The sequence below is a fragment of the Cheilinus undulatus genome, linkage group 13 (assembly GCF_018320785.1).
Source record: "Cheilinus undulatus linkage group 13, ASM1832078v1, whole genome shotgun sequence".
Taxonomy (NCBI): domain Eukaryota; kingdom Metazoa; phylum Chordata; class Actinopteri; order Labriformes; family Labridae; genus Cheilinus; species Cheilinus undulatus.
Window position 1 is genome coordinate 9,585,865 of NC_054877.1, and position 26,411 is coordinate 9,612,275.

At 40.3% G+C, this 26,411-nt stretch overlaps 1 protein-coding gene across 1 annotated transcript in view; it reads left to right on the top strand.

Moving 5' to 3' along the window:
- The first annotated feature begins 1,064 nt into the window (after positions 1–1,064).
- Positions 1,065–26,411, top strand: part of ranbp9 (RAN binding protein 9) — a 35,798-nt gene continuing 10,451 nt past the window's right edge. The window contains exons 1-5 of the mRNA XM_041803684.1: positions 1,065–1,662; positions 12,383–12,494; positions 15,249–15,301; positions 20,719–20,886; positions 23,715–23,737. Of these exons, the coding sequence (XP_041659618.1) occupies positions 1,446–1,662; positions 12,383–12,494; positions 15,249–15,301; positions 20,719–20,886; positions 23,715–23,737 (573 nt within the window). The 5' untranslated portion in view covers positions 1,065–1,445. The remainder of the gene's footprint in view (positions 1,663–12,382; positions 12,495–15,248; positions 15,302–20,718; positions 20,887–23,714; positions 23,738–26,411) is intronic.

The following is a 26,411-nucleotide window of genomic DNA, read 5'->3' on the forward strand; positions in this document are numbered from 1 at the left end:
AAAGCACCAAAGAGGTCACTCAATCATGTTTTGTCCTCATAGAAGACAACAAAGAGGTTTCTTTTCTCATTTTGTCAATGTGGAGGGAACCAGACAGAGTCTTTTGCAACATCTGTCTACTTCGAGGGCACTAAAAAAGGGCACTGTGTCAGGTTTTGTTATAAGAGGTTGCCAAAGAGAGCACCTTTTCAAATTTTGTCCACTAAGAGGGAACCAAAGATTGCACTTTGTCTGATTATTTTCTACTAAGAAGGAATTTTGCAAAATTTGTCAACTTAAAGGGCACCTTTAATTATGTATTGCCCACTAGAAGGGCACCAAGCAGGCAAATTCATCATTTTTTTGTCCTCTGAGAGAGCAAAGAGGAGGCAACATTTCATTTTTATCGTTGCAGAGCACCAAAGAGAGCACCTTGTCAACTTTTGTCAGCTAAAGGTGCAATTCATCATGTTTACCTTCCATGAAGGCATCCAAAAGGGCACATTTGCCATGTTTTTTTCAAAAATGATCAGCATTTGGTGGGTGCATTTGCCCCTGCCGCCCCATCTCTGAGTCCGCCAGTGGCTCAGTTAACAGATGTCCAACCAACAACTCAACACTAGGATGTGGAGGATCAGGGTATTAGCATCATGACTGTGCAGCCACTAAGTCTGCAGCAACTCAGGGTTGCTGTCATGCAAATGTGGTCAAAAATCTCTGATGATAGTTTCCAGCATCTCATTGAATCATGTTATAACTTTATGACACAGTAAGAGGGGTCCAGCACAGTGTTATACAGCTGTACCTAATAAAGTGGCTTGTGCATAATGCAGATAATTTTATGACATTCAGCATTGTTATTGTCAGAGTTAAGTAAAAAAAATTAACTAAAACAAATGTCAGCAGTGTTCTTCATACATAAATGCAAACTCCTATTTTACAAAGCTAGTTGTGCTAAATTTAGAGAGGTTTTGTCCTGTTTTAACACGTTTGCTGCTCACTGAGTGTTCATTCTGTGTATTTATTTCACATTCCCATAGGAAGTGAGTGGAGCTGCTCTCAGCCAATCAGATTTGAGGATCACGCTCCGACAACAAACAAAAGATCGAGGCTAGCTGAGCTCATTACACTCTGTCGATCCGTCTAGCCTAACGTTAGCCGTTACTTTGCTCCCATCAACGACGAACATTTCCTACCGATCGTGCGCGGCAGACTGCTCTTTTCTAGTCTCCGTATCTCTAGCTTTGTGTCAGCTAATGTCAACCTGAGTCATTTCTGCGATCGCTGAAGCTAAACGCCAGGTTAGCATCTCGGCTAACCAGCTCTGGCTGCCCAACGAAGCCAGTTAGCTTAGCCTGGTAGCTTAGCCTGTTAGCTTGCCTTAGCTTTAAAACTTGATACTGACTGACACAAGAAGCTCTGGCTTGTTATTGACAAGCCAACTGACTGAAACTCGTGCCGTAGCCATGTCTGGTCAGTCGTCGGGCTGTGGGTTTCTGATGTCGGTGGTTGTACACGGAGACTCGGCTCTAAACGAGCAGGAAAAGGAGCTCAACCAGCGGCTCCGACGGCTCTATCCGGCCGTTAATGAAACAGAGACTCCGCTGCCCCGCTCCTGGAGCCCGAAGGACAAGTTTAGCTACATCGGACTCTCCCAGAACAATCTTCGGGTACATTATAAAGGTATGACACTCCAGTTTAGCACTTTATCACCCGTTATTAATGGCAGGGCTGCTAATATTAGCTTAGCTCGACGGTTAGCTGTCGTTGTGGCTAAAAACAAAGTACGCTAGGTTAGCAGCTTCATCAACAACAAGGCAGAGGACATCTTACAACCCGACCAGCTGGCGAGGTGGATCCGCAGCCAAAATTGACCTACTAGCTCTGTAGCTTCCTTGCTAAGCAGTTTGACAGCTCCACGAACTGTCACCATGAAGCTTTTGCTGTCGATCTGTGTTGCTATTTTTCAAAATATGTCGAGTAACGTCTTTATTGAGAGTTCCACATAAACAAAGTGCATTTAAGGCTGCTGGGGCTCGAAGTAAGTCACATAATCATAGCCACTGACGTTAGCAGACACAGACAAGGGTTAGACCGTCCTTTTGGTAGGCTAATACTGAGTCATTGGGGAATAAAATGGGTAAGGAAATGGCAGGCTAACATCCAGGGGTAATGGGGCATTATTTGAAATTATTTCATGCCATTGCTTTAAAGCAAGAGTCCAACATTTGTGTAATAATGAAGGTATTACCTTTCCATTTCAGGAACAAGGAGGATATGGCCTACACTTTAGTGTAAACTGGTCCAAAAGCTTGTTTTACCAGGGGGCATTTGGATGATTGGGCCAGGGTTTTAATCACCAAGTAAGGCTTCTGTGGGCCAATTTCCATGATATTTTTAGCTGACAAATACTGCTGTAAGTGATCATCTGATTGGACACAATTTACTGAGGTGAGGCTTTCTTACTGTTTTAGTTTAAAATGGACACACTATGCCTTTTGTGTTAGCCAGAAGACGAGGATTTTGCAAATGGAGCATAATTATTAACATCTTTGAGGTTTGTGAGGGTCTGCAGACAGTAAGAGGTTGGTAAGCAATTTTTGAGCATTACTAGGGTTCATAATTTTCTTTGGAGATTCACTGACTGTGAAAGTGAGGGATTTAGTTGATACCGATACCAAGGGTTGACCAATAGGGATAAGTATCGAACCCAGTGCCGACATGGTACTGGTACGAACACACCCGCTGGACCAGATCACGCCACAGATGTCGATACCTCATTTCGATACCCTGCCACCTCAGTGTGACCTCCTGCCGCCCCAAATGGAGGGCACTAAGTATGCGATGAGATTGTGTGATTTATGTGCACTCACTTTATTTCAGATGAGCATGAATGTCTTTACACCATTTTGCTGTCTCTGTTCTGCTAGCATTTTCCTACTGAGGAAATAATCACAATGACTGACTCATTGACTTCATTGTCTAGTACGCAATGCCAGTAGCTATATGAATTTAGTTTGGTTGTCTTAAAGAAGTATCACTGATTTCTTTTCTTATCCTATGTTCTACTGGCATCTTTTAAAGATATTTGTCCAACATTTACGATATTGCGACAGCTTTAATTCTTTTGCTGACTCCGGCACCTTTTTCTCTCACAAGAGTATCAATTCAGGCATATAAAACGTATTAATTTAGCACTGGCATAAGAAAAAGACCCAAACAATAACCACCTCTATCGACTGATTATTGGCCCGGCTGATTATTGATGCAGATATTTGGTATTAGGATGATTATTAGTGTCAGCGCTTTAATTTACAGATAATCAATAGAATGAATTAATCAAAAAGTGTGCTACTTTGGCTTCACTGCAAGGTGAGTCTTCCCCTACGGCTCTGTTTTTGTCTCACTAAATGTCCTGCATACAACACTACCTGATGGCTAGCTGTCACATGAGTACTAGCCAACCAATGCTTAAGCATGGCTGACACTGACACAGGGCGCTTATGAAATCACGTCCTGTTTTCCTGCCACTACTGCAGCGGCTCTCTGCTGTTTCTCATAGAATTAGGGCTAAACTGTGTATTTTTCTTAATTTTTGGATTATACAATTCTACATCTGCCACATTAAAGGGGGGGTATTATATTTTTCTGGTTTTTAAAACATGAATATAAAGTCTCAATGCTGGGTGTCCATACTCCCCGTGTGCAAATTTTCAAACCGCAAGATAAACGTATGTAGCAGTAATCTTGGAATTAGCGTGTAAACTGATGAAAAAGTTTCATTGAATATCTCTCCGAGATTCTCCCGAGACAAGATTTTGATGGAGCAAACTGATGAGGTCATCGCAATAGGCTCTCCTGGCTGGTTTGTGGTTCGTCCGTGCTGCCGGCAAAGCGGAACAGACCGCCCCCACAAGGCCTTTTAGCCACTTAGCAGAACAGTAATTAAACACTTACCAAACAGATACGTCCTGCTCTATCCTTCGCTGCTGCTGGTTTTCTCCCCCCCTCCCTCCAAACAAACTCAGCGTCAGACTCCGGGTCTAACACTTCCAGACGTATATCAAAATTCGCCATATTTTACTCAGTTGGACCAGTTCATTCAAAGTTTTCAACTACTAGCATAACAACATTAGCCACATTTGAGGGGGCGGGCACAAAACATTGAGTCCTGCTGCCAGCCAGCGTTTCAGACAGTGGTTAAAATAAGGGTTTTTCAGGACACCAGTGTGAGAACGATGGGTTTTTTGAGCTGTAAACCATGTAATGCTACTATGTGGGTATCAGAGAGATGGTGTAAAGCCTTGAAAAAAGCAATAATACCCCCACTTTAAGTACATTTTCTAAGACATGATAAACGGATATCAGTGACTGGTCCCATGAACTACTAATAATCTGTGTCAGCCCTGAAAAACCAATACTGGTCAACCCTTAGTCTGCAGATATGACGAGGTTGGTTACCATTTTTTGGAACATACCCAAAAGTTTTAACCTGACATGCCAGATGGATCCATCTGGAAAACCTTCAATACTAGGCATTTGGGAAAGGGCAGAGGCTTTGAAAAAAACTCGGAGTGTGATTGGATGAACGTCCTGTCTGTCACATCTTTATGGGCCAATCAGAGCAACAAAACACGTGACGTAGCCGCGACAGAGGTGCATGTGCGCAGCTACGGAGGAATAACGCAAACCATGGCGACTATAGACATGTCAGTACATGACTTTTGTCCTTTTTGAAAAGAAAACAACCCACTGCTGTTCTTTGTTCTTCTTTTAATGAAGAAATGTTGTCAAGTTCTGATAAAACTGGTGCTTTAGCAGCATCCATGCTAAGCTCTTACGCCATAATTGCACTGGCCTCTTCTCGCTGCTTCCTTACGTCACGACTCCCCTGTGCCAGAAAGTGATGCCTCTCATCGCTGATTGGTCCTGTCACTTTCTAACTGGGCCCAAACTTCAGATGGGAGCTTTCCAAGATGAATTTGCCAGTGAGAAACAAGGAAACGGGTGAATCAATCTGCTTATCAAGGTTACAAAGGTTTTCCATCCTAAGGTTCTTTATTTTCTTTGCAGGGAAATTAAGGGCTGTTGAAACTCTTTTAAAATGATTATTTAGTCAAAACCAACATTGTTTTTAATTCTTATTTTGGTGCCACACTCCTTGGATGTCAACATATCCTCACATTTGACCATGAAAACAGATAAGTTTGTCCAGCAGGTATTTTTTTAGGCCTGTGAAAAGTTCTTATAGGATTTAGCAGCAAGACATACCAAATTCTAGGGTTGTTCCAATTTTGATACCAGTATCGTAAATGCGTCTGATACTGCTTAAAATGCAGGTATTGGTATCAGTGAGTACACAAGTTTATGCACCGATCCGATACCGTTTTGTTTAGCTTTATATTTTGCTTCGTTTAGCCATGCTAAATGTTAGCCAATACTCAATGTTAGTGCTATAAACCGGAAATCAGGTCTTCTTCGCTGCCGGAAAGCACATCATGCATGGGATACCGTTTTCAGAGCAGAATAGGAGAACCAGAGAACACACTTCAGCAGAAAAGAGTTGATGTCACATAATTTGGTAAATGATCGATGTTTGTAAAACACGGCCAATATTGGCTGATACTGATGTAGAATTGATGCATCAGTGCATCCCCAATTTTGTTTGTGCTAAAAGCCTTTTAGTTTTGTCCCAGTCATCCTAAATTATGCTATGTAATCCATCCAGACCTCCTTTAGGTGGACGGTATGGCATAAAAGGGTTGATGGCATAAAAAGACAGATAATGGTACCCTTATCAATATGCCTTTCTGGGCCAAGTCCTTACCTATACCGCTATTGATAATAATATTTTTTTAATGAGTCCCTTTATTGTAGTTTTTTCAGTGTAGAGAAACAAAGTGCCGTACAGCATCTCTATGGAATCCAGCTAAAAACACGCGTAGAATACTAAATAAAGCCATCCAAAAGAGAGATCATATTAAGATAGTGTCAGTCGTCCCAGACTGCTATCAGCCAACAACGAAAAACATAGTAGATTATGAGGCTACATTCTCTGCTCCCATCTTTTAATAAATATCCAGAAACAAGGGCTGCTTGATGATGGCAGATATCACAATCACAATTATTTTCATTGATATCCAGATTATTAATATTAAACACAATTACTAACCAATTTTACACCTTTATCTGTGCTAGCATTTCAAATGATTAGGCCTAATTTAAATGATTTAAATTGATGTGTTGTGTGGAGGCAGCTCTGCTATGTTACAAAGTGCTAAAATTTCCTTTTATAAATTTTGTAAGGACTGGTTCCTTACAGGAGAGGTTGAAGAGATTTGTACTCAACTAAATTATAATTAATGCACTCCATTAAGACATATTAATTGTTCCTCATTTTACAGGCTGTTTTTCATACCTTACAGTGAGCGATGGTTAATTTATTGTACTGATCTCAGGAAAACAATCTTTTTTACATTTTAAAATGTGAACTTAAGAAACAAACTGCATGCTCCGCTGGAGTCCGAGACAAGATTGTAAATGGATATCAACGTGTCCTGATGATTTAAATCTTTAAATAGTGTGTCCAAATGGCCTTTTGTGATTTATACAGTTTTGGTGAATAAAAAGTTGCCAGGGATCTGAAGAGAGGTCGTACAACTTTGCCAAGCCACTTCAATAACAAAATAACAGCCCTGGAACCAGATTTATATTAGAAAACACAGTAATTAAAAAACAGATAGTACTTCTACTTTCAAGGTCATTCTGGAAATGTAAGATACCTTTCAGTGTGACGTACTGACAGGATGCAGACAGTAGCAAATCCTGTGTCGGGATTCTGCGTTTTTCAGCTCTCTGTGTTTCACAGAGCAGGGGCGTGTGCTCAGTGGTCTCAGATTGAGCTAAGCTAATGTCGTTCATGAAGGGTAAAATCACATTTTTGATTCACCATTTACATTTAGCATGTTCAGATACAACGCTAAGGCTCACACCACACTTTTAAAGGGCCGTCTGTTTTCCACACATGAATAAAGGAGGGCGACACGGCATGTGACTCAAATTGTTCAGCCTCGATTATGTAGTTTTATGAACATGGAGGGCTGAAATTGTTAGAATAATTAATGTTCATTCACCCAGCAGTAGCTCAAAGTCAGCGCAGTAGAGAGAAACTTGAGTATTTACAGTTGTGACAAGAAGGATTTTGTTATTTCATGAATATAGAATGGATAACAGATGAAGTAATGACTTTATTAACTTTGTAATCCAAGCTCTTCTCAGCTGATACCAGTTTATTTAAAATGTTTTATCATTTTTGTTTTTTTCCAACAAGGGAGAAGGATCAATAGTTATCAGTAAGGCCTGAAATCAATAATAGGTATCGTTAATGGTATCATTATCAGTCAAACATAACACAATCCCTACTTATGTTTACTAAATACGAGCAATAAACTGATATGACACAGCAGATTAACATTTGCAGCATCTGCTGACATGAACATTATTTGTGGATGGCAGATGTTTGTGAACAGGGCTGGTACCATCGGATAGTGTTGCTGAGCCCCTGCACCAGTGCTTGGCTAAGAACAAATATGTTTTACTTGTTTTTTTTTCAGTGGTACATCACTTTCCAGTTTACATAAAAACTAACAGTTTATTAGTTTTGTCATTTCTGTGACCATAAGCTGAAGACAGCAAGGTAACCTGACGTTCTCTTGTGATTAACACAGTAGACCCCCATTAAATGCTTGCCCCGCCCACCTATGTGATGTCACACCAGTAAGGAAATGAAATCTTATTATGGGGCATCTCTGCTAAGACTCAGAGAAACAGGTTTTATTTTCATTCATCAGGTGGGAAAATAAACCCTCCTCTGTTTACCTGTCCAGCTCAGCCTTATGGCCTAGCCCCCTTTTATCCCCCCGTAAACACTTACCCAGAGTGACTGATGGACATGGAGTACAATAGTTATCAAAGGCAGTATTGGCTTGGTATGCCAATGCTGTTGAGTTTCATAAGTGTTTTGTCTGGCAGTGTGCTTGCCTGTGGCTCAGCAAAGATATCTAAAGGTTTTTAGTGCAGACCGACAAGAAAAGGCCAAACTAAAAATAAAAAAAAAAACATTTAAATGAGCTTCCTGGGTGTGTCCTGCTATTCTGGGTCTCAACGGCCCTCTACACACATTACCTTGTTACTACTAGAATGTTCTTTTCCTCTTCCACAGACTCACCCGAATCTCTTACTGCAGGTTTGCTGAAGGTTTTCACAAAACCACGGATTGTAATTTTGATTCAGTACCCCAACAATATCAATCAATACTTCTTGGTAAATTAGAAATGAAAGTTTGAATCTCACAGGTACTTAATATAGAGTCATTTCTTGTTTTTAAAAGTTTCATGGTCACCCCTGCATGCTGTCAAAACTGTACTAATTCATTGTAAATGTATCAATGCAGAAATATTACCAGTAAATTTATGTAATTCACACAGTGTGCAGGACCAGTTTGCACTCATTTCTGATATTTTAGAGATTAAATGTCAGCAGAATAGATGTACAGTGATAAACAATAGACGAGCAACAGTAGATGCTCTTTATGCTTCACAAGAAGGATTGTATTTCTTATTTGTGTTTCACAGGCAACCATTTTGTCACACAAGTGAGTGTAAAATGGAGGGGACAAGTTTTTAGTTTCCCAGGTTTGAGGTCATTCTATGAGATAAAATCATCAACCAGAACCGATTCAGCCAACACCAGAAATAAGATATACCTCCTGTTAACTACACATATTCATCATGACTGCTGCACGTTTCTTCTGTGTGTGTTTGCATCAGCCGTGCACATCCTCAAAAGTTCAGCAATGCAGGAATGTGAGAGTGAATACAGCAGCAGAAAGAACAATAACAGAAAGGCTTTAAGAGAGGCTGATAACAGACATCTGTAATTATCCACATCTAAAGCATTTGTTATTGACACTGCACAGTGACAAACATGTCAGTCAGACTAGCTGCTGACTGAGCGATTCTGTTTAGAAGTCAGCATTTAAACCTGTTAGACTAAATGGAAACCAGCAGGTGTATTGGTTCAACAGGTGACCCTCTAAACCAGTGACTTCTGTCTATCGATTATTTTCTTGATCTATAGATTTTTCAAGGGTGAATAAGCCGTTTTTATGTAATTGATGTGGCTACAAATCTTGCAAATACACTTCAAAAGCTTAATATATATTTTTTCTTCTCTTTGAAATAAATATGCATGCCAAGTATGGAAAACACTGACTGTGTGGACAGCTCAGCAGATATCTGGGAGTATCTGAGTTCGGATTTTAGCTCCAATGAAAAATATCCTCCAATGTACCATTTTTTTCCCCTGGGAAATAGACACAAAAAGCAAATAGAAAGAAAGTTAATTGACATAATTTCTTAATAAACATCCCAACTGTGCTAGACTTGCATAGACGACAGTAAGGATTTTTTCTTGACAAGCTCGTCTTCGGCTGCTCTGACTGGGCAGCGCCAGCTTTCTCCTAATGACAAATCCATACATGGGACTTAAATTGAGGATTTCATGTCATTGTTGACATTGATTTTGTATATTTGTTGTCCCAGCTCTGGACATTTTAAGGTAAACTTTGCATGGGCATTTGATGAAACTCTCTAGTTTTAATACCTGTAATGCCAAAATCTGCAAACACCAGCTGAGAGTCACCAGTTAGCACAGCCTCTTATTCAACCAAACAATCTGTCTGTCATATCTGTACTTGAGGAAAATGTCGCAGACGGTTAGGGCACACATGGTGTAACGGTAAGGTCACGTGGCACACGTTCAAGTCCAGCCTGAGGCTCTTTCACCGCATGTCATTCCCCATTCTCTCATCCCTGTTTCTGGCTCTATCCATGGTCCTATCTCTACAATAAAGGCAAAAACCAATATAAATCCTAAAAAATATGCTGCTGACTGTTGAAAACATTATGAGAAACCATAGACTGTAAACAGAATTGGGCAAGGCCGGTGGGACGTCAGCTGTCTAATTACAATAGGTGGACTCAAACAGCTCTTGAAGCCAATCTGCGGTGGCTTCCATATTGAAATCGCCGTCTTAACCAAACTTTGGATCAACCTAACAGCCCTCCCACTAACTTGACTTCCTGTCAGCTGGCTAGCTAGCATTCTGGTTGACAGAAACGTAGCCTCTGCCTGTGAAGCTATCAGTTAGTCAAATGAGTTACACCAATCAGTGCATGGTGAAGTTTTTCCTCAATATAATGGAAACGATTGTGGCACAAAAAATTCACCCCCCGTACAGTGAGAGCACATGAAGACATTAGCTAATGAGAAACGCTTGTTTTGTTGTACCAGGCTGTAAACCATTTTATTTCTAGTCTTAAAAACAGCTTTTTAGCGTGTTGTGTATGGGACTTCCAGTGTTCCTGCAGTCAGCCTCAAGTGGACACTCACAGTATTGCATTTTTTTACACTTCCACATTGGTCTCATTTTTGAAGATCGCAGGTTAACGCTTGGGAGAACCTTGAATGACGACAGTCATTTGGTTACTGAAGTGGGCCTTCAGGCCTATCTGCTGTATCCACCATGTTGAAAAGCTTTTTAAAATTTACTTTAGATCAACTCAGAAACAGAGAGGTGGAGCTGAAGTGGGTCTTAGCCTCCTGACAAACAGCTACATCATGCTTGCTTGCAGTCATATCAGTTAATCATCACCTCCTTTACAGTATTTGTCCATAAAGACACCAAATATTCCTGAACTGTCTTTGAATCAGGCTGTTGACATTTTTTGTGGGGATGCAATCATACCACATTTTTCAGACCAGGTACTTACATCTAGGTACTCAGGAGGGGTGTAACAGTTCAGAGGTCATGGTTTGGCATGGGTTCAGTTCATTGATAAAAAAGGAACATAAGGTCCAAGATATTTGATTATACTTTCCCCTGTTTATTTTGTTAAACTAATATAAGTGCAGCGTATGCTGTGTTCCATCTAGTGTTATTTAGAACTACCTGTTATTGTTGGTGCGGCCTGTTTTGTATCAAACATGAGAAAAATAAGCAAAATAAAAAGCAAAATAGAAATTAACAGTGTACAGGATTGTTTTGATGTTGCGTTGAATCAGGATTTTCCTTTTTAAGACAACGAGAACTTCCAAAAATACAAGCACTCTTGCTGATTAAGGTAGCAAAAAACATACAACTCGTGATCTAGACGCTAAAAATGACTGTATTTGTTGAAAGAGATTGATGGCTTTAGGATACTGTCCTGGCTTAAGAAAATGCAAGAAAAGGTCTTTCTCAGGTAGGATTCCTTCTGTATTGTTGTCACATGCTTAGAATACATTTTTCACTTTAAGGACTTTGTTCAGGTGTATTTGCCCTGAAACAATACTTGAAAACCCATGTTCCTCCTACCTGCAGAGCAAAATATTCTAGCAGTTACAGTGTTTTTGTACCAAAGAGTCAAATAGGTTTATAGTGAGAGAGCCCAGATTTAAAAAAAAAATTACTAGATTCTGCTTCAAATTAAAGTCCATTTAAAGTTGAGCCGGGCTTTTCCAAGCGAAGACAATATCCACTTACACTCTAGCTTGTCAAATGATTGTAAGCTTTACAGAAACACAGGAAGAGTAAGTTTACCCCAAACCTCCAGACTGACAGCATTTAAGGTGAAGACACAGACATGTTTGAAGGGCAGGTGGTCATCAACACTCTTTCATACCACCACCACTGACCCTTTGCAGAGTCAGACATGACATTTTCATGGAGAATACAGTCTTTAAGGACAGTATTGGTTGAATTTGACATGTCTGACTTGGAGTCTTTTCTTATGTACTCTCTGCTGTACTCAAACCAAGTGAAAAAAAACATGTAAGTTGCAAATTCTGCTTTTACTGTACATGAACTACAACTCAAAGGCTGAAGATTTACCAGAAAAAATATTGGAACAAGCACTAATTTTCCCTCTGGCTGTTTTCTCTGCAGTATGCAATTTAGGTTGTAAAACTGTAAAAGCCCCCAATCTTTTCTGAACCAGTTTTCCTAAAATGTACTTTTTTTCTCAAGATATTTTTATTTCAGTGTACAGGCTGATGTGGTGAAACAGCAGAAGATAAACTGTAAACAAACTGATGATGAGACAGCTGTAGAAGTCTGCCCACTGCCTCTTAATCATGCCGTTTGATCAGGCAGACAACGATTGTTAATTTAATGTAATCTCTTCAACAGCTGCTTGTGTTAAACTGTGCTTTGAAAAAATGAAGATGATATAGTTTAAACTTGATGCTGCAGTAGCTACAGAAGGACTTGTGTGTGATCAAAGTCATTGTTTTATATCTCAGTGATTATAAGGTTTCTGTTGATAATGATCATGATGTTCTCTTGTTTGTGTCTCACCTGTAGGTCATGGCAAAACTCCTAAAGATGCAGCCTCTGTACGGGCCACCCACCCCATCCCTGCAGCCTGTGGGGTCTACTACTTTGAGGTGAAAATCATCAGCAAAGGCCGAGATGGGTAAGAGAACCAAATCTTGTGCAGTCAAACATGATTTAGAGTTTAAAGGCTTCTGTGGTTAGCTGTTAGCTAATGCTAAGTCCATTATGGTTGCCATTTCAGTGCACCTCTCTTTTCAGTTGGTCTGTGGTATGTTTTACAGTACACCTTGTTAAATACTCATTTTGTTGCCACAAATCGAGTTTCTCCTCGGTTTCTGAGGTATATGCTTTGCATTTACTAGTGCCATCTAAAGCACTGCCATTTAATATTATTGCCCTGGCTGTGTTTTTGTTTTACTTCCCTCTTCCTGCTTTCTGATGGGCTATTTTTCCATACAGCATCACATGTCTGCTCGTCTGTCCTCAGTGCTCACCACACACAACAGGATTTCTGGTTGTTCATATTGAACATGTGTAATACTTAGGGTCCTGATTCGGAGCGCCTCCAATCAGATTGAAGAGGGAAAATTTCACTCACTACACACTACAGGATAATCTGGCAAGATAATCTTAAGAATTGCCCGATAATTGGGCTTTTGTTGGCTTTCTTTAAAAGGAGGGATCTAGTCGGACAATCAGCACGGTGATCGTTCAGTAGGTCCTTCACCAGAGATAAGGGGCCTAGCCCAAACCCTTAAAGCAGCCCCATACCTTGATCCCTCCTCCACCAAACTTCACAGTTGGCACAATGCAGCCAGGCAGGTAACGTCCCGCCAAACCTAGACTGTCCCATCTGACTGCCAAACAGAGAGGCCGGTCTGGAGCACCAGCTGTGGAAATGCTCTGATAGACTAGAGAGGGAGTGATGTGCTCTTCAGTACGATTCGTCGGCGGTTTGCGGAGTGTTCGCTGTATGTGGAAATTGGAGGTCATGGCTGAGTTGCTGTTGTTCCTAAACACTTCCACTTTCTAATAATATCACTTACAGTTGACTGTAGAATACCCAGCAGGGATGAAATTACACAAACGTCTTATTGCAGAGGTGACATCCATCACAGTATCATGCTTGAATCACTGATCTCTTCAGAATGACCCGTGGATGATCTCAAATGTTTGGCGAGGCACTTTAACGGGTCTGCTTGGAACACCTGAATTCAGCAGTAAACCAGCGTGGCCAAATATTTTTGTCCATGTATTGTATGTTCTAAATGTAACCCCGGTACTGGACTGGAGTTTAAGTCAACGGCTTTGTGCATCATTAATATTAGCATTAGAATGTGTTACCTTGTTAAATAGGCATGTCTGCTTCCACATGTCGACAAGCTTACTGTCTCTGAGTTAGTTAAGTCTACAGGCACACCACCTGCCCTGGGAAAATATATTTATTACATTCTACAAATGAAATTACATAGATTACACAAGTCCAGTGCTTAAATCAATAAATGTGGGTTAGTTTTTCTTCTGAGTGATGACCTTCGCTCTCATGGGGCCACTTGGGAGGTTTTTGACTTTTAATCCCATAAACTCTGATAACTATCATAACTAATAAGCTGCTCACATGCAGGATTTTAAATCATGTTTCAAACTTAATTTGTCAGAAATGAAATCCAGAACAGTTGACCGCTTTAATCGGGATTAAAGTGCAGCCATGTGACTCTGGTGTAAAATGAGAACAGCATTTTAACCAAACCACATACTGAACACTGGGCACACTCTGCTGTTGTAGTGTAAGGATCCTCACTGACTGGTTTTAATTTTGGAATACTTCACAAGTCTCCTACAGAAAAGATGACAGCTTGAGACTATAGACTAGGGCTGAGCAATTAACCGCAAATTAGATGAAATTGCAATGTGGCTGTCTGCAATTTACAAATCGCAGAAGTTGCTATTTTTCTTTAACTTGAAATATGTCAAAATACCAGTTAAATTAATCATTTTTTGCAGCGGCAGATATTTTATGCACAAAATGCAAACAGTCAAGTGTCAATTAACCATAAAAATGGTTTACAGAAATCCTCATTTTTATGTATGTTTTTCCCTAATCAAAATGAGTGACATAAAATGATAATGCCCTTAAACAAAGGAAATGGCAACACATTTTCAATATGAACAAAAATAGTTGTCTCATTCTATCTAAAACTGATGAGGCCTAGTGTTACTTCACAAAAGTCGATCAAATGGTAGCCTGCCTCAACTCCCCCACCCCAGCCGCCTCCTTTATAACTTTAAACCTGTTGTACCCCCATATTCAGATTCATACTATGGATTAATTGTCTCTGAAAAAAATTGTCATTGTTTTCAATACACATGGTCTTATTTATGGAATAATTTATTGCTTGAATTTGTCTCAAAATACATACGATTAACCTAAGAATGATCGCATATTAAATTGCAATCGCATTATTGGGGGAAAAAATCGCAATGAGATAATTTTTGTAAATCGTTCAGCCCTACTATGGACTCCTTCTTCATGTAATTCCTAATATCCTTTAAATTCCATTGTGGTGTTCATATTCTCACAGAGAGAAACTGATTTCTTGTCATATGCAAGAAAGACTTTTAGCAGCCTTTATCATCTTGTGTTTGTACGTATGAGCTTTCTTTCCCTCTCACAGTTCCAAAACACAATTGAATTTACAGACGGAGACACAAAATGCCACTCTGTCCTGGTATCTGTATGTTCTCAAAGTATAAGGACAGTGGAGCTTTATGTTGCTGAAATGAACAGTGAAAACACCATAAGTCAGACTGTAAAGATCATTCTTTCTGTGGTATTGGTGGCTGTTTTTCTACATGTCCTAATAATCGCTCACCTGTCTCTTTCTCTGCACAGGTACATGGGCATCGGCCTCTCAGCTCAGGGTGTAAACATGAACAGACTCCCTGGTAAGATGACTCTTTGTGTGCATTTGGGTGTGGTGTAAAGCATTTGTCTTGTCACTCCATGTCTCTGTATCTCACAGACCTTTTTAACTCACTCTCTGTGGGTGCCATTTTGTCTTTGAACCTATCTCGTGGCTCTCTGGTTGTAGGTATGCCTGGGAGTAAGAAACTATTTGTGTCAAAGAGTTTTCTGTCCTTTATCTTATTGGGTATGCATTCCTGCTTATCCTGCTCTGAAGCAATAATTGTGCAGAACATTCACATTTAAAGCCTCTGGTAACCGATCAAATCCTTCTCCTCATGGGGCCAAAAGACAAATGAGTGTGTGTTTAGCTTTTCAGAAACTTTCGCCTTTCTGTTAGGTATAAAACTAATATTGGCGGCTGATTGCTTTGCATTGCACTGAAAATGGAAAACAATGCAGCTAGCTTATGTCATGGCAAACACAATCAAAAAACATGTTTACTCTTGTCTAGTACTTCAAGCATCTTCAGCCTGATGACTACATGTGGCTGTCAAAGGCAAGGAATGCAGACCTGGTCTGTTGTATCTCCTTTCCACAGCTTAATTTGCCTCCTTCTGATGCATCACTTTCAGTTGGTTAAATAAAAGTGGATTTTTTAAAATGACAAAAACATGCAACAATAAGGTCACAAAACAGGGCAATAGGGAGAATAATTGGAAAGCATTCATGAGTTTTTCATGAACTCCAAACAATTCCCAATTCCTTGCACTTGCCTGCGTTCACTATTTCATATGGTGTCTCCTCCTCATCAGCCATTGGCTGTACTGCCAGAAAGCCCGGCCCCCTCTCAGTTTGGCAGCCATGCAGTTGTCCATATACCTACAGCAGCCATGTTCTTGTGACGTGACATTCAGCATGGGACTTTCAAATGTCGTTATCAGGTCAGGGTCGGTTATGGGAGTATGTGCTGATTAAGCACTTGGTCCTTTACTGCTCCAGCCTCCTGATGGGCGTCTTTCAGGCCTGTGGTAGACCCATACCCTAAATCTCCGGGTATCTTCCCAGCTTTCCCCTCCACAGTGCACACGGCCGCCCCTGAAGCTTGTTCCAACCCACCTGGTCCTGAGCACACAGTATGTGGTAAGCTGGATCAGGCCTGGAAAGCACACCAGGTTCCTGTAGCTGCTCCTGTATCCAGCAGCTGACCCTTCCCATCCCCACTCTCCTGATTGACATGTAGCCTTGCCAACATTACCCAAAATGCACCGAAGAAAGGTCATCACAAAGGAGTCCAGTCAGTGTCCAGGCCCTTACAAGATTAGAAGACCAGGAGTACCAAGGACTGGAAGACTGCATGACTTGTCTGCATGCTCAGATACTAGGATTGCCCATCCAAACCAAACTATTGTGTTCAGAGTTATAACTTATCCAAGCTTTGAGATTCTGGAAATTTTTTTCCATCACCTTTTGAATGAAAAGCTGTTATAAATATGATGGATGGTGAATATCCATAATGTGAGAAAACACCACATTTCAAGTTAAATGACATGCTTAATAACCTGTTAGCTCCCCTCAAAGCTAATATTAGCAGTCAGCACATATGTTTAACAATCACTGACATGATTAAAAAGGCATGTGTCAATTAAAGACACTCATCTTGAACATATGAAAGCATGAGGTAAAACTGGGCGTAGTTCAATCTCTGAATTTTCATTATCCATTGTCTTGCAATCAGAGAATTAAAAAAGAGGAATGATTCTCCATGCCAAATATAACGGCACCACATGATAACAATTGATCTTGGCCTCACAGGAACACAGCCGCCATGAGAATGTGGTATACAACAGATGACAGATGTAGCAGCCTTAGTTTGGTCTGACTTATTAAAATAACTTTAAGAGGACTGCTAAGGTTACATCGTCACTGCTATGTACCGTACTCTTCCCTGCTTTCACTTTTTAACTTTGATAAGTTAAAAATGGACATGAAATCACTTGATGGTATAATCGCGAGATCTCATGCCATGTGATTTTGTCACACCTTGATGGTTAGTAGAGATGCACTGATTGTGAAAGTCAGGGCCGATACCAGTACTGATGTAAACTTGCAAAACTGATGGATACTCCCGTTTCCATGGTTCTCACTGGCGAATCCATCTTGCAAATCTCCTCGTCTGAACCGTTTGGGCCCGGTTAGAAAGTGACAGGATCAATCAGTGTCGAGGGGCAGTACTTTCGGGCACAGAGGAGTCGTGACGTAAGCAAGCAGCGACAAGAGGCCGGTGCAATTATGGTGTAAGACATTAGCATGGATGCTGCTGAAGCGCCGGTTTTATCCGAACTTGATGACATTTCTTTGTTAAAAGAAGAACAAAGAACAGCAGTGAGTTGTTTCTTTTCAAAAATGACAAAAGTCATGTACTGACATGTCTACAGTCACCATAATTCGCAGGGTTGTGCAGTTTTCTATGGAGTTTACTCCTTCGGTAGGGGCGGAGTTGCGCAGCCCGGTAGTGGCTAGGTCACGTGTTTTGTTGCTTTGATTGGCCTGTAAAGATGGGACAGACAGAACGGTCATCCAATCACCCTCCAAAGGTTTTTTTTTTCAAACACTCTGCTCTTTCCCAAACGCCATCTATGAGTGGTTTTCCAGATGGATGTGTGAAACAAATCCATCTGGCGTGCCTAGTCAGTACTGATGTTGAAAGTACTATTTTTGTAGATAACTCATACCAGTGCTGATGCTTTATCCATTATTTTTTAAATGCCAACATTTTCTCTCTGCTGATCACAAAACAGATCAGAGTTTGTTCAACAGGCCTGATTAAAAACCCTCCTCTTTAAATCAGCAGGATGTGTTCCAGATTTCAGCATTAAAATGATTGGACACAGCAGATAAACACTGGCTACTGATAATTGTTCTTGCAGTACTTCCTTGTCTGTCAGCATGGCTAGTATCCATCAATACTGATGCTGAACCATTGCAGTTACAGCAGAGTGAATTAGTTGTATCTATTATATTATTTCCATGTTGCCTACCCCTGCTTGTGTTCAATCATGAGCAATTTTGTTAGTGTCAAGGGAGTGTTCTGTGCCTGAGCGCTGCACAGAGCACTCACTTGTTGACGAGGATTTAGGAGTACAATCTGTCTGGATATGGTTGGGACTGCCTTATGAGTGTGCACCTTATGTCAATTCCATATGAACCAAATGTCACAGAGGCACTTTCATCAGCAGCTAACAGCGCAATGTCAGCATGTACATAATGATTTACGTAAAATAAACAGTCCATATGCTCCGTAAATAAAATAATTGCCAATTTAGACCTAACATTTCAGATAGAGTATCTTGTGGTGAATAAATGTATTAGGATGAGCATCAGGCTTGACATCTTTGCTTTCAAGAATCAACATGAATTTTACTGCTATAAATGATATTGTCTTACACTGTATCTCTTTGAAAATATATTAACAGATCTCAGAAACACCATTTATTTTGCTGCCCTACTTTGTCCTGATAAGACACCTTTAAGACGCTTCTGGTAAAAGTTTAGATGGGTGCTCTAGGGGTTATCAGACCAAACAGGAGTCCCTTCACCACTCTGAAGACTAGACCCACCCAGGAGCTCCAGTCCCTACATATAAAGATAACAGGAGGCCCAGGACAAGCTGCAGAGCCTCAGCTGATGGATGGACACTAATGAAAATTCACTAATTGTGAGGAACTGATGCCAAACTGCTACAGAGTTGAGTGCTCTCTTCCAGTGATGAATGTGGCATCGACAGGATTAAACCGTACAGCTCAGCAGTAACTCACTGGATCCTGCAGCTTGGTTTCTAATGTTAAAACAGCCCGGGGGCCGTTGGTGTTGCTGCAGAGGCTCATCCCTCCTCCCCTCCCTGAAAAACACATGAAAATGCTTTTGTGTTTAATTGTCCTGAAATTAAATATAGGAAGGATGTTGGAGCCCTCTCAGATTAAAGCTAAAGCACAACAAAAATAAGATTCAAACCTTTACAGAGATATTAACGTATGATTGAGTATTTACATGGATTAGACATAGAGCAGAGGTTTAGTAGTTTGCTGACTGAGGTTGTTTGAATCAAGAGCCAATAAGAAAAGAGCTGAAGATTTGATATTCTAGGATATCCAACTGATAATAAAAACAAAATATGTCTCATCCCTCTTCAGTAACGGAAATCAATCCCAGTGATTGTAAAATACTGATTTCATGGGCTCAGCCCTCTGACTGTCCACCAGACAACAGTCAAGCCTCCTGCTCTGAACTGTCTTTTAAAAGAGTATTAAATCCTACACTTTTAAACCAGTGAAATACGCTGAGCAGACATTCCAGTCTGCTACACAAATGCCCTAACGTTCATGCCTGCACTCAGGATAGTTTCTCAATAGAGGGACCGAGCTGACTGACGTCTCCCGTGGCTGAAATGCTTAGAGAATAACTAAAGCCAAGAGCTTCAGCTGAGGTGCATTCACCCTGGAGCTGAAAAAATGCCTTTAGAGGGATGATAAGACATGCCCAGTTACCCCTTCCTACTGTCCCTCATCAGCCACAACATCATTTAGTCTATGCTGCTCTTATCAGAAAAAACATATTTTTCTGCAGTACCATTTAAAGGACTAAACTACCCATGATCCTGCATTTAAACAGTAATATCTTTGATTAGTGATGCCTGCTGTGACCTGTGAATTTCAGCTGTTGACTGCTTCTACTGAAGATGGGGTTTATTTTAGCTTTTAGCTTTATTCATATACTTCTTTAAAGATTATTTTGGGGGGGTTGCCTTTATCAGAAAGCACAGCCAAAGAAAGGCAGAAAAAAATGTGGATTAGAGACCAAAAATTTAAACTACCATGGCAACAAAAATAAAAACCATTGGCACCCAGAAGTTTGTCACTTTTGGTTTTCAGTCATCCAAAATTGCAGGTATACTCCTGCACACTGACTAAACTACTACAACAGCAAAGTTTGTGATCAAATAATTTATGCAGTTTGCTGACCATTTTTGACCAAACATGATTCACCAAACATAAACCAGGATCAGGATTCGGACCTGCAATCAGTACACATGCTCTACTAACTGAGCTAAACTGGCAGTCTTGCCTTTACAGGACAGTGGATAATGTTGGAAAATTAGGAGAGAGTGGGGAATGACATGCATGAATGGAGCAACAGGTCAGATTCAAACCTGTGCTACCCGCCTAGAAGACAAGCCTCTGGACATAAAAAAAGAGCCTTAGGGTTTAGTCACTTAAATATTGACAAGTACCTCATACAGTCCCTCTTTAAAAACATCAAACTATCCCTTTAAGTTTGAAACAAAGAAGGAATAAATTTCTGATGAGACTAAAAATCTAAATGACGGTTTTCCTCTCTTTCCTCTCGGCGCCTCTTTAACCTGCTATTCACTCATGTTTTGACTCGTTTTATTACTCAGGTTGGGACAAGCACTCATACGGTTACCACGGAGATGATGGCCACTCCTTCTGCTCATCTGGCACCGGGCAACCCTACGGACCCACGTTTACAACAGGCGACGTGATTGGCTGCTGTGTTAACCTAATCAACAACACCTGCTTCTACACAAAGAACGGCCACAGCTTAGGTAAGGAGCTCCAAACTCAGAAACACAGCATTACTACTGTTTTATTATGTAGACCCAGCATTAAGGACATCCCTTACCTGTTGATAGAAGTTTTCGTCCATGCTTGTTTTGATGCAGTCAGATGAGGCTCAAGCCACTCTCATGTTAGTTGGTTTCAATTCAGGGGGAAAACTGCTCCTCCAATTTGTGAGAAACTTGTTAACAAGGCTTTCTACTGATGTATGGTGTAGTTATCCAGAGGTAAAAGCAGCTAGCTAGAGGGGTCCAGGGTTATGGACTCCATAAAACTCACATAACAGCTAATGCCATATATTTAGCTACAGTAAGGACACTAGTTAGGTTTATGTTGCCTAAAACATTTTTACACTTTCTGTACTGAATTGTAAGTTGTTCAGGAGTTGAAATTAGTGGTTAACTGTTCATTTCAATAGTTGCTGACAAGTCAACTTTCAAAATAGTCATGGGCTGTATCCCTGATAAAGATGCACCGCTGACCCCAGGTTTAAGAGAGAGGGGGAGGGTACATGCACATACACAGAACTATGAAAAGCATTTACCCCCTTTCTGATTTCCTTTTTTTTTGCATGTTTGTCACACTGATGTTTTAAATCATCAAACAAATTGTATTATTAGACAAAATAGCCAGAATGGATACAAAATGCAGTTGTAAGTGATTATTTAATCTATTAGGGGAGTAGCCAACCAAACCTACCTGTGCCTATGTGAAACACACTTTTTGGAGAGCTGAGTTAAATTTCACCATCCACACCCAGGCCTGATTACTGCCAGACCTGTTGAATCCAGAAATCCCTTAAGTAGAACCTGTCTGACAAAGTGAAGTAGGCCTCAGGATCTCAAAAATCAACAAGTCATTGCGCCGTCTAAAGAAATTCAACAAAAGACGAGAAACAAAGTCAATGACATGTATCAGTCTGGAAAGGGTTACAAAACCATTTATAAGGCTTTGGGACTGCAATTTACTACGGAGGGAGCCCTTATCCACAAATGGAGAAAATTTGGCCACCCCCCTAAAAGGATCACCACTGTGACCAAACAGGGGTGATCCTTCGCCGGCCTACCAAAATGACTCCAAGAGCACATCTACAACCCATCCAGGAAAGTTCCCAGAACAACATCTAAAGACCTGCAGGCCTCACTTGACCCAGTTAGCATCAGAGTTCACGACTCAACCATAAGAAAGACACTGGGCATCATGGGAGAGTTCCAAGGCCAAAACCACTGCTGACCAAAAGAACAAAAAAAGGCTCATCTCACATTTGCCAAGAAACATCCTGATGATCCTCAAGACTTTGAGTGAATATTCTGTGTTCTGGCCAGACTAAAGTGGAACTTTTTGGAAGGTGTGTGTCCCGTTCCAGCTGAGTAAAACTAACACAAAAGAACATAATAGCAGCAGTCAAACATGGTGGTAGCAGTGTGATGGTCTGGGGCTGCTTTACTGCCTCAGGATCTTGACCACTTGCCATAATTGATAGAACCATGAATTCTGCTCCCTATCAGAAAATCCTGAAGGGGAATGATAAGGTAAGATAAGATATACCTTTATTAGTCCCACAAGGGGAAATTCCAATTTACAGCAGCAAAAAAAAGTAATGAGAAAAAGCAGGCCACCAGCAACAATAACACCGTAGAAATAGAGGACAAAAAAAAACTATTTATGTGTTATCCCAAAAACATACATAAAACCAACAAAATGAAGGTTTTGGAGTGGCCTTATCAAAATCTGGACATAAATGTGGCTAAACCAAAACAATTCTGCAAAGACCGGTGGTCCAAAACTCCTCTATAGTGATGTGAAAGACTTGTTGAAAGTTTTCACAAACGTTGCAGTTGTTTCTGCCAAGGGTGGAGCATCCAGTTATTAGGTTTAGGGAGCAATGACTTTTTCAGATAGGGCCAGGCAGGTTTGGATGACTTTTTTCCTTAAAAAATTCATCAATAAAATAAATTCATCAATAAAAAATGGTATTTTGTATTTGATCTGGTTATCTTTGTCCATTATTAATTTGTTTGATCTGAAACATTTAACTGTGACAAATATACAAAAAATAAGAGCTCAGGAGGGGGGTAAATACTTTTTACTGCACTGCGAAGGAGTAGACATTAAATGAAAGTATTGAAAACTTTCAAATAGGATGCATGATATTGACTTATAGCTGTTATCTGATGCCTCTGTTTATGATTGAATTTTATCATCATTGATATCAATATGATATAAATATCTAAGTGTAGTTTTTCAGACGTAAAGTTGTAGTTCCCAAAAAGCTGTAAGAAATGAGGGTGAAAGAGACTCTCATGTCTTTTAGTCTAACCTAAAACTCTGAGAATTAATTGTGCATACAGCTGATAAATCAGTTGTCAATATGAATTTAAATTTTCATATCTACCTATACTGATAATAGATTTTCAGGCAAATATCTGCCCTTATTAATATCATGCCAATTATATATCAAGCATCCCTACTTTTAATGCTCACTGTGCAGGTGTTGCATTACAGCTGGCATGTATCTCAGTGTTTCCTGAAGCAGCCCATGTTATGGTACTGAGGACGGCCTTCTCTGTACAATAGGATTTAATTGTCTTTGACTATTTTGCCATCTATTGATTCACTCAGCTGTGTGTGACACTCCCTCATCCACAGGAATGTACAGGAAAAGCAAGTCTTACCTCATTGGTCAAACTGTTCCATTCAGTCAATGATAGGAAAAAGTAGCCAGCTGTGTAAAAGTCTGCTCCGATTAATCTGTCCTTACTTAATGCTGTAGAATCTTCTCCATCATACTGACTCTTTTTCTCTTCCTCTGCAGGTATCGCCTTCACAGACCTACCAGTAAGTGCACTCACTTTTTAACTTCTATAGTGTGATGTGATGCTGCCTTTGTATTTTCTGTTTTCATGCACAGTTAAGTGAAGCTATAGCTATAGCTTAATTAGACCTTTCATTGTGTCCCATCAGGGGAGGATTGGTTCATTGATTAAGTGTGTCTGACTCAGCTATGATAGGCAGTGATATGCTCCCTTTAAATAAGCAACCGTTAGACCTTCCTCTAGTTGACCTCATATGCCACATACCAAACAATCAACAAACTGTTTTCCTTCCATCCGTCCACTTCAGCTGACACAACATTAACTCTGCCTGGTGTCTCTGTCTTCCTGGTTTCTTTTTTACATTTTTGTTCAACTTCAGGGTCAGAGCCCAGTTTGCAGAGCATGCTCAGAAAGTCTAGCCCAGTTTGGGTCTGACTGGGTTAGTAAGCTTGTAAGACTAAACAGACCCCCGACTTTATTATCCCGGCGTTTTAGTTGGACTTTGAGAAAAAGCACTTCATTCAGTTTCAGTTTTTATACTCATTTTAAATGTTGCTCTTACACATTACATTTACTGCTATTGTTATGCAAATCCACTGTAAAATGATCGGTTACCTCACAATACAGGACTTGGTTTGGATTTAAGCCTTGAAATCCTGTTTTTGAGTAGCTTTAATCAAAGGAACCTTTGGTCCGTCTGCTTCCCTGATAAAATGTTGAAGACAGCTCTACCTTTGCTATGCTCACAACCTTGGATCCCATTGGCAATCATCATATATCTTTATTTGATAAATGCCTTTTACCTGTGGGAGCGAAGCTGAAGATTTATTTAGTTGTGGGAAAACCAGCGTTTCTTATTAAAAAGACCCTCCAGGAAAGCTCTCCTCTTTCACGTGGCTTACACATCTACAAAGTAAAGGCTGTTATTCCTTTGTCTATCAAGTCCAAAGTCAGTTCAGTGTGCACAGTAAGTATTTCAAGGTTTTTATTCAACTGGCCTTTATCCCGCCCATTCCTGATTCTGATTGGTCAGTGAGGGAGAGTAGGCATTGTTTGTAGCAGGATAAGTGGAAATATCATCAGCTGGGATTACTGTGAGTGAAAAACATACTGGCTGTTACGTTGTGAGAAATATTTGATGTAAAATAAAACTCATTTTTGAATATTTTGTCTGAACAGGATACAACTTGTTGATTTTTGCTGTTTAGACCAGTCAGTTGACTCTCCCTCCACTCAGCCTTCATTCTTCATAGAGTCCATGGAGGCCTCCTACTCCAAACAAACATTAATTCAAATGAGATTCATGCATCCATTAACCACAGCGAGAAGTGAGGGGGACTCCTGTTTTTACGTCTTTTTTCCTGCCCGTCCTGCTCAGTGGCAAATGAAAAAGTGGGCCGGCTGTTTTTTCTTTTTGTTTTCTAGAGAGAGAAGAAAATAAGAGTCTTAGCCACAACAATAATCCATTGAGCAGAAAACAGGCTTGGCTCCCAGCCAGACATTCATGTTCCTCCAGAGTTGTGCAGTGAAGTGCGTCACCTCGCCACAGCTGACCTTTGTGGTTATTGGACCATCACAAACAAGGCGACTCTAAAAGACAGAGGCACACAAACCTTTTGTGCTACCGTGCTTATTGTGACTTTAAACAAGCGGATTTATTCCCTTAATGTTTGAAGACAGTTATTGGTTACCAGTCTTAAAGGAACACTGTGTCAAATTACTGCACTGAAATGTCTATAAAAAATAAAAAATGACTTTTAGTTAAGGACCTTTATAATCTCAAATTTTTCAGTTTTCAAAGCCACAAAAATCAGAAAGTCATTCCTGCTTCTGTTTTCATGGTGATTTAGGATGTTGTCTGACAGTTTACAAAGGATAGGACTTAACCTTTGATGCTGTATCGAAATAGCTTGACAATTTTGGCAGCAGTAAAAGTGGTACAGGCATCTCTTTCAGGTGTGGTAAAACTCGCCATTTTAAATTTTTGGTAAATGTAAACTTGGTACTCTAGCCAGTCCTAAAATGATCTCTCTAACACAGTGGTGGATGCCTCTCCTCAGTCACCATCTCGTCTCATCGAATCACATCTGTGATTCGATTGTGGGATGGTGGAACAATGCACCCTTACGGGTCTCCTCATCCTCATATTTCTGTTTATCTGCTCATCCAGATGCCATCAGGGACTTAATGAAAAGCAGAACGGCCGTTCTTAGGAACCAGAAATTGACATGTGTTTAACCCTTAGGCACTGGAACATCACATGCTGACAACTTGTAAAAAAAAAAAAAAGAAGACCGAAACTTAAGTCACGTCCCTGCTGTTCCAGAGTTTCTGTGCTGTATTTTATGAAGTCTCAATGTTCACTTCTTTCTAACTGCACTCCCAAGTTATACATTTCATCTCTATACTGCTGAGGTGTGTTAAGCTGCTACTGACTTGAGCACATTTCCAAATGAGGGCCTGCACAATAAAAGCATTTCAAAAAAATAATAATCACAGACTTTTATTGTGATGAACTTGACGGAAGTAGCATGTGCAGTGCTGTGAAAAAGTATTTGCCCCCTTTCTGATTCCTGATTTTTTTTTTTTTTTTTTTTTTTGCATATTTATCACACTTAAATGTTTCAGATCATTAAACCAATTTTAATATCTCACAGAGACAACCCAAGTAAATATAAAATGCAGTTTCTAAATGC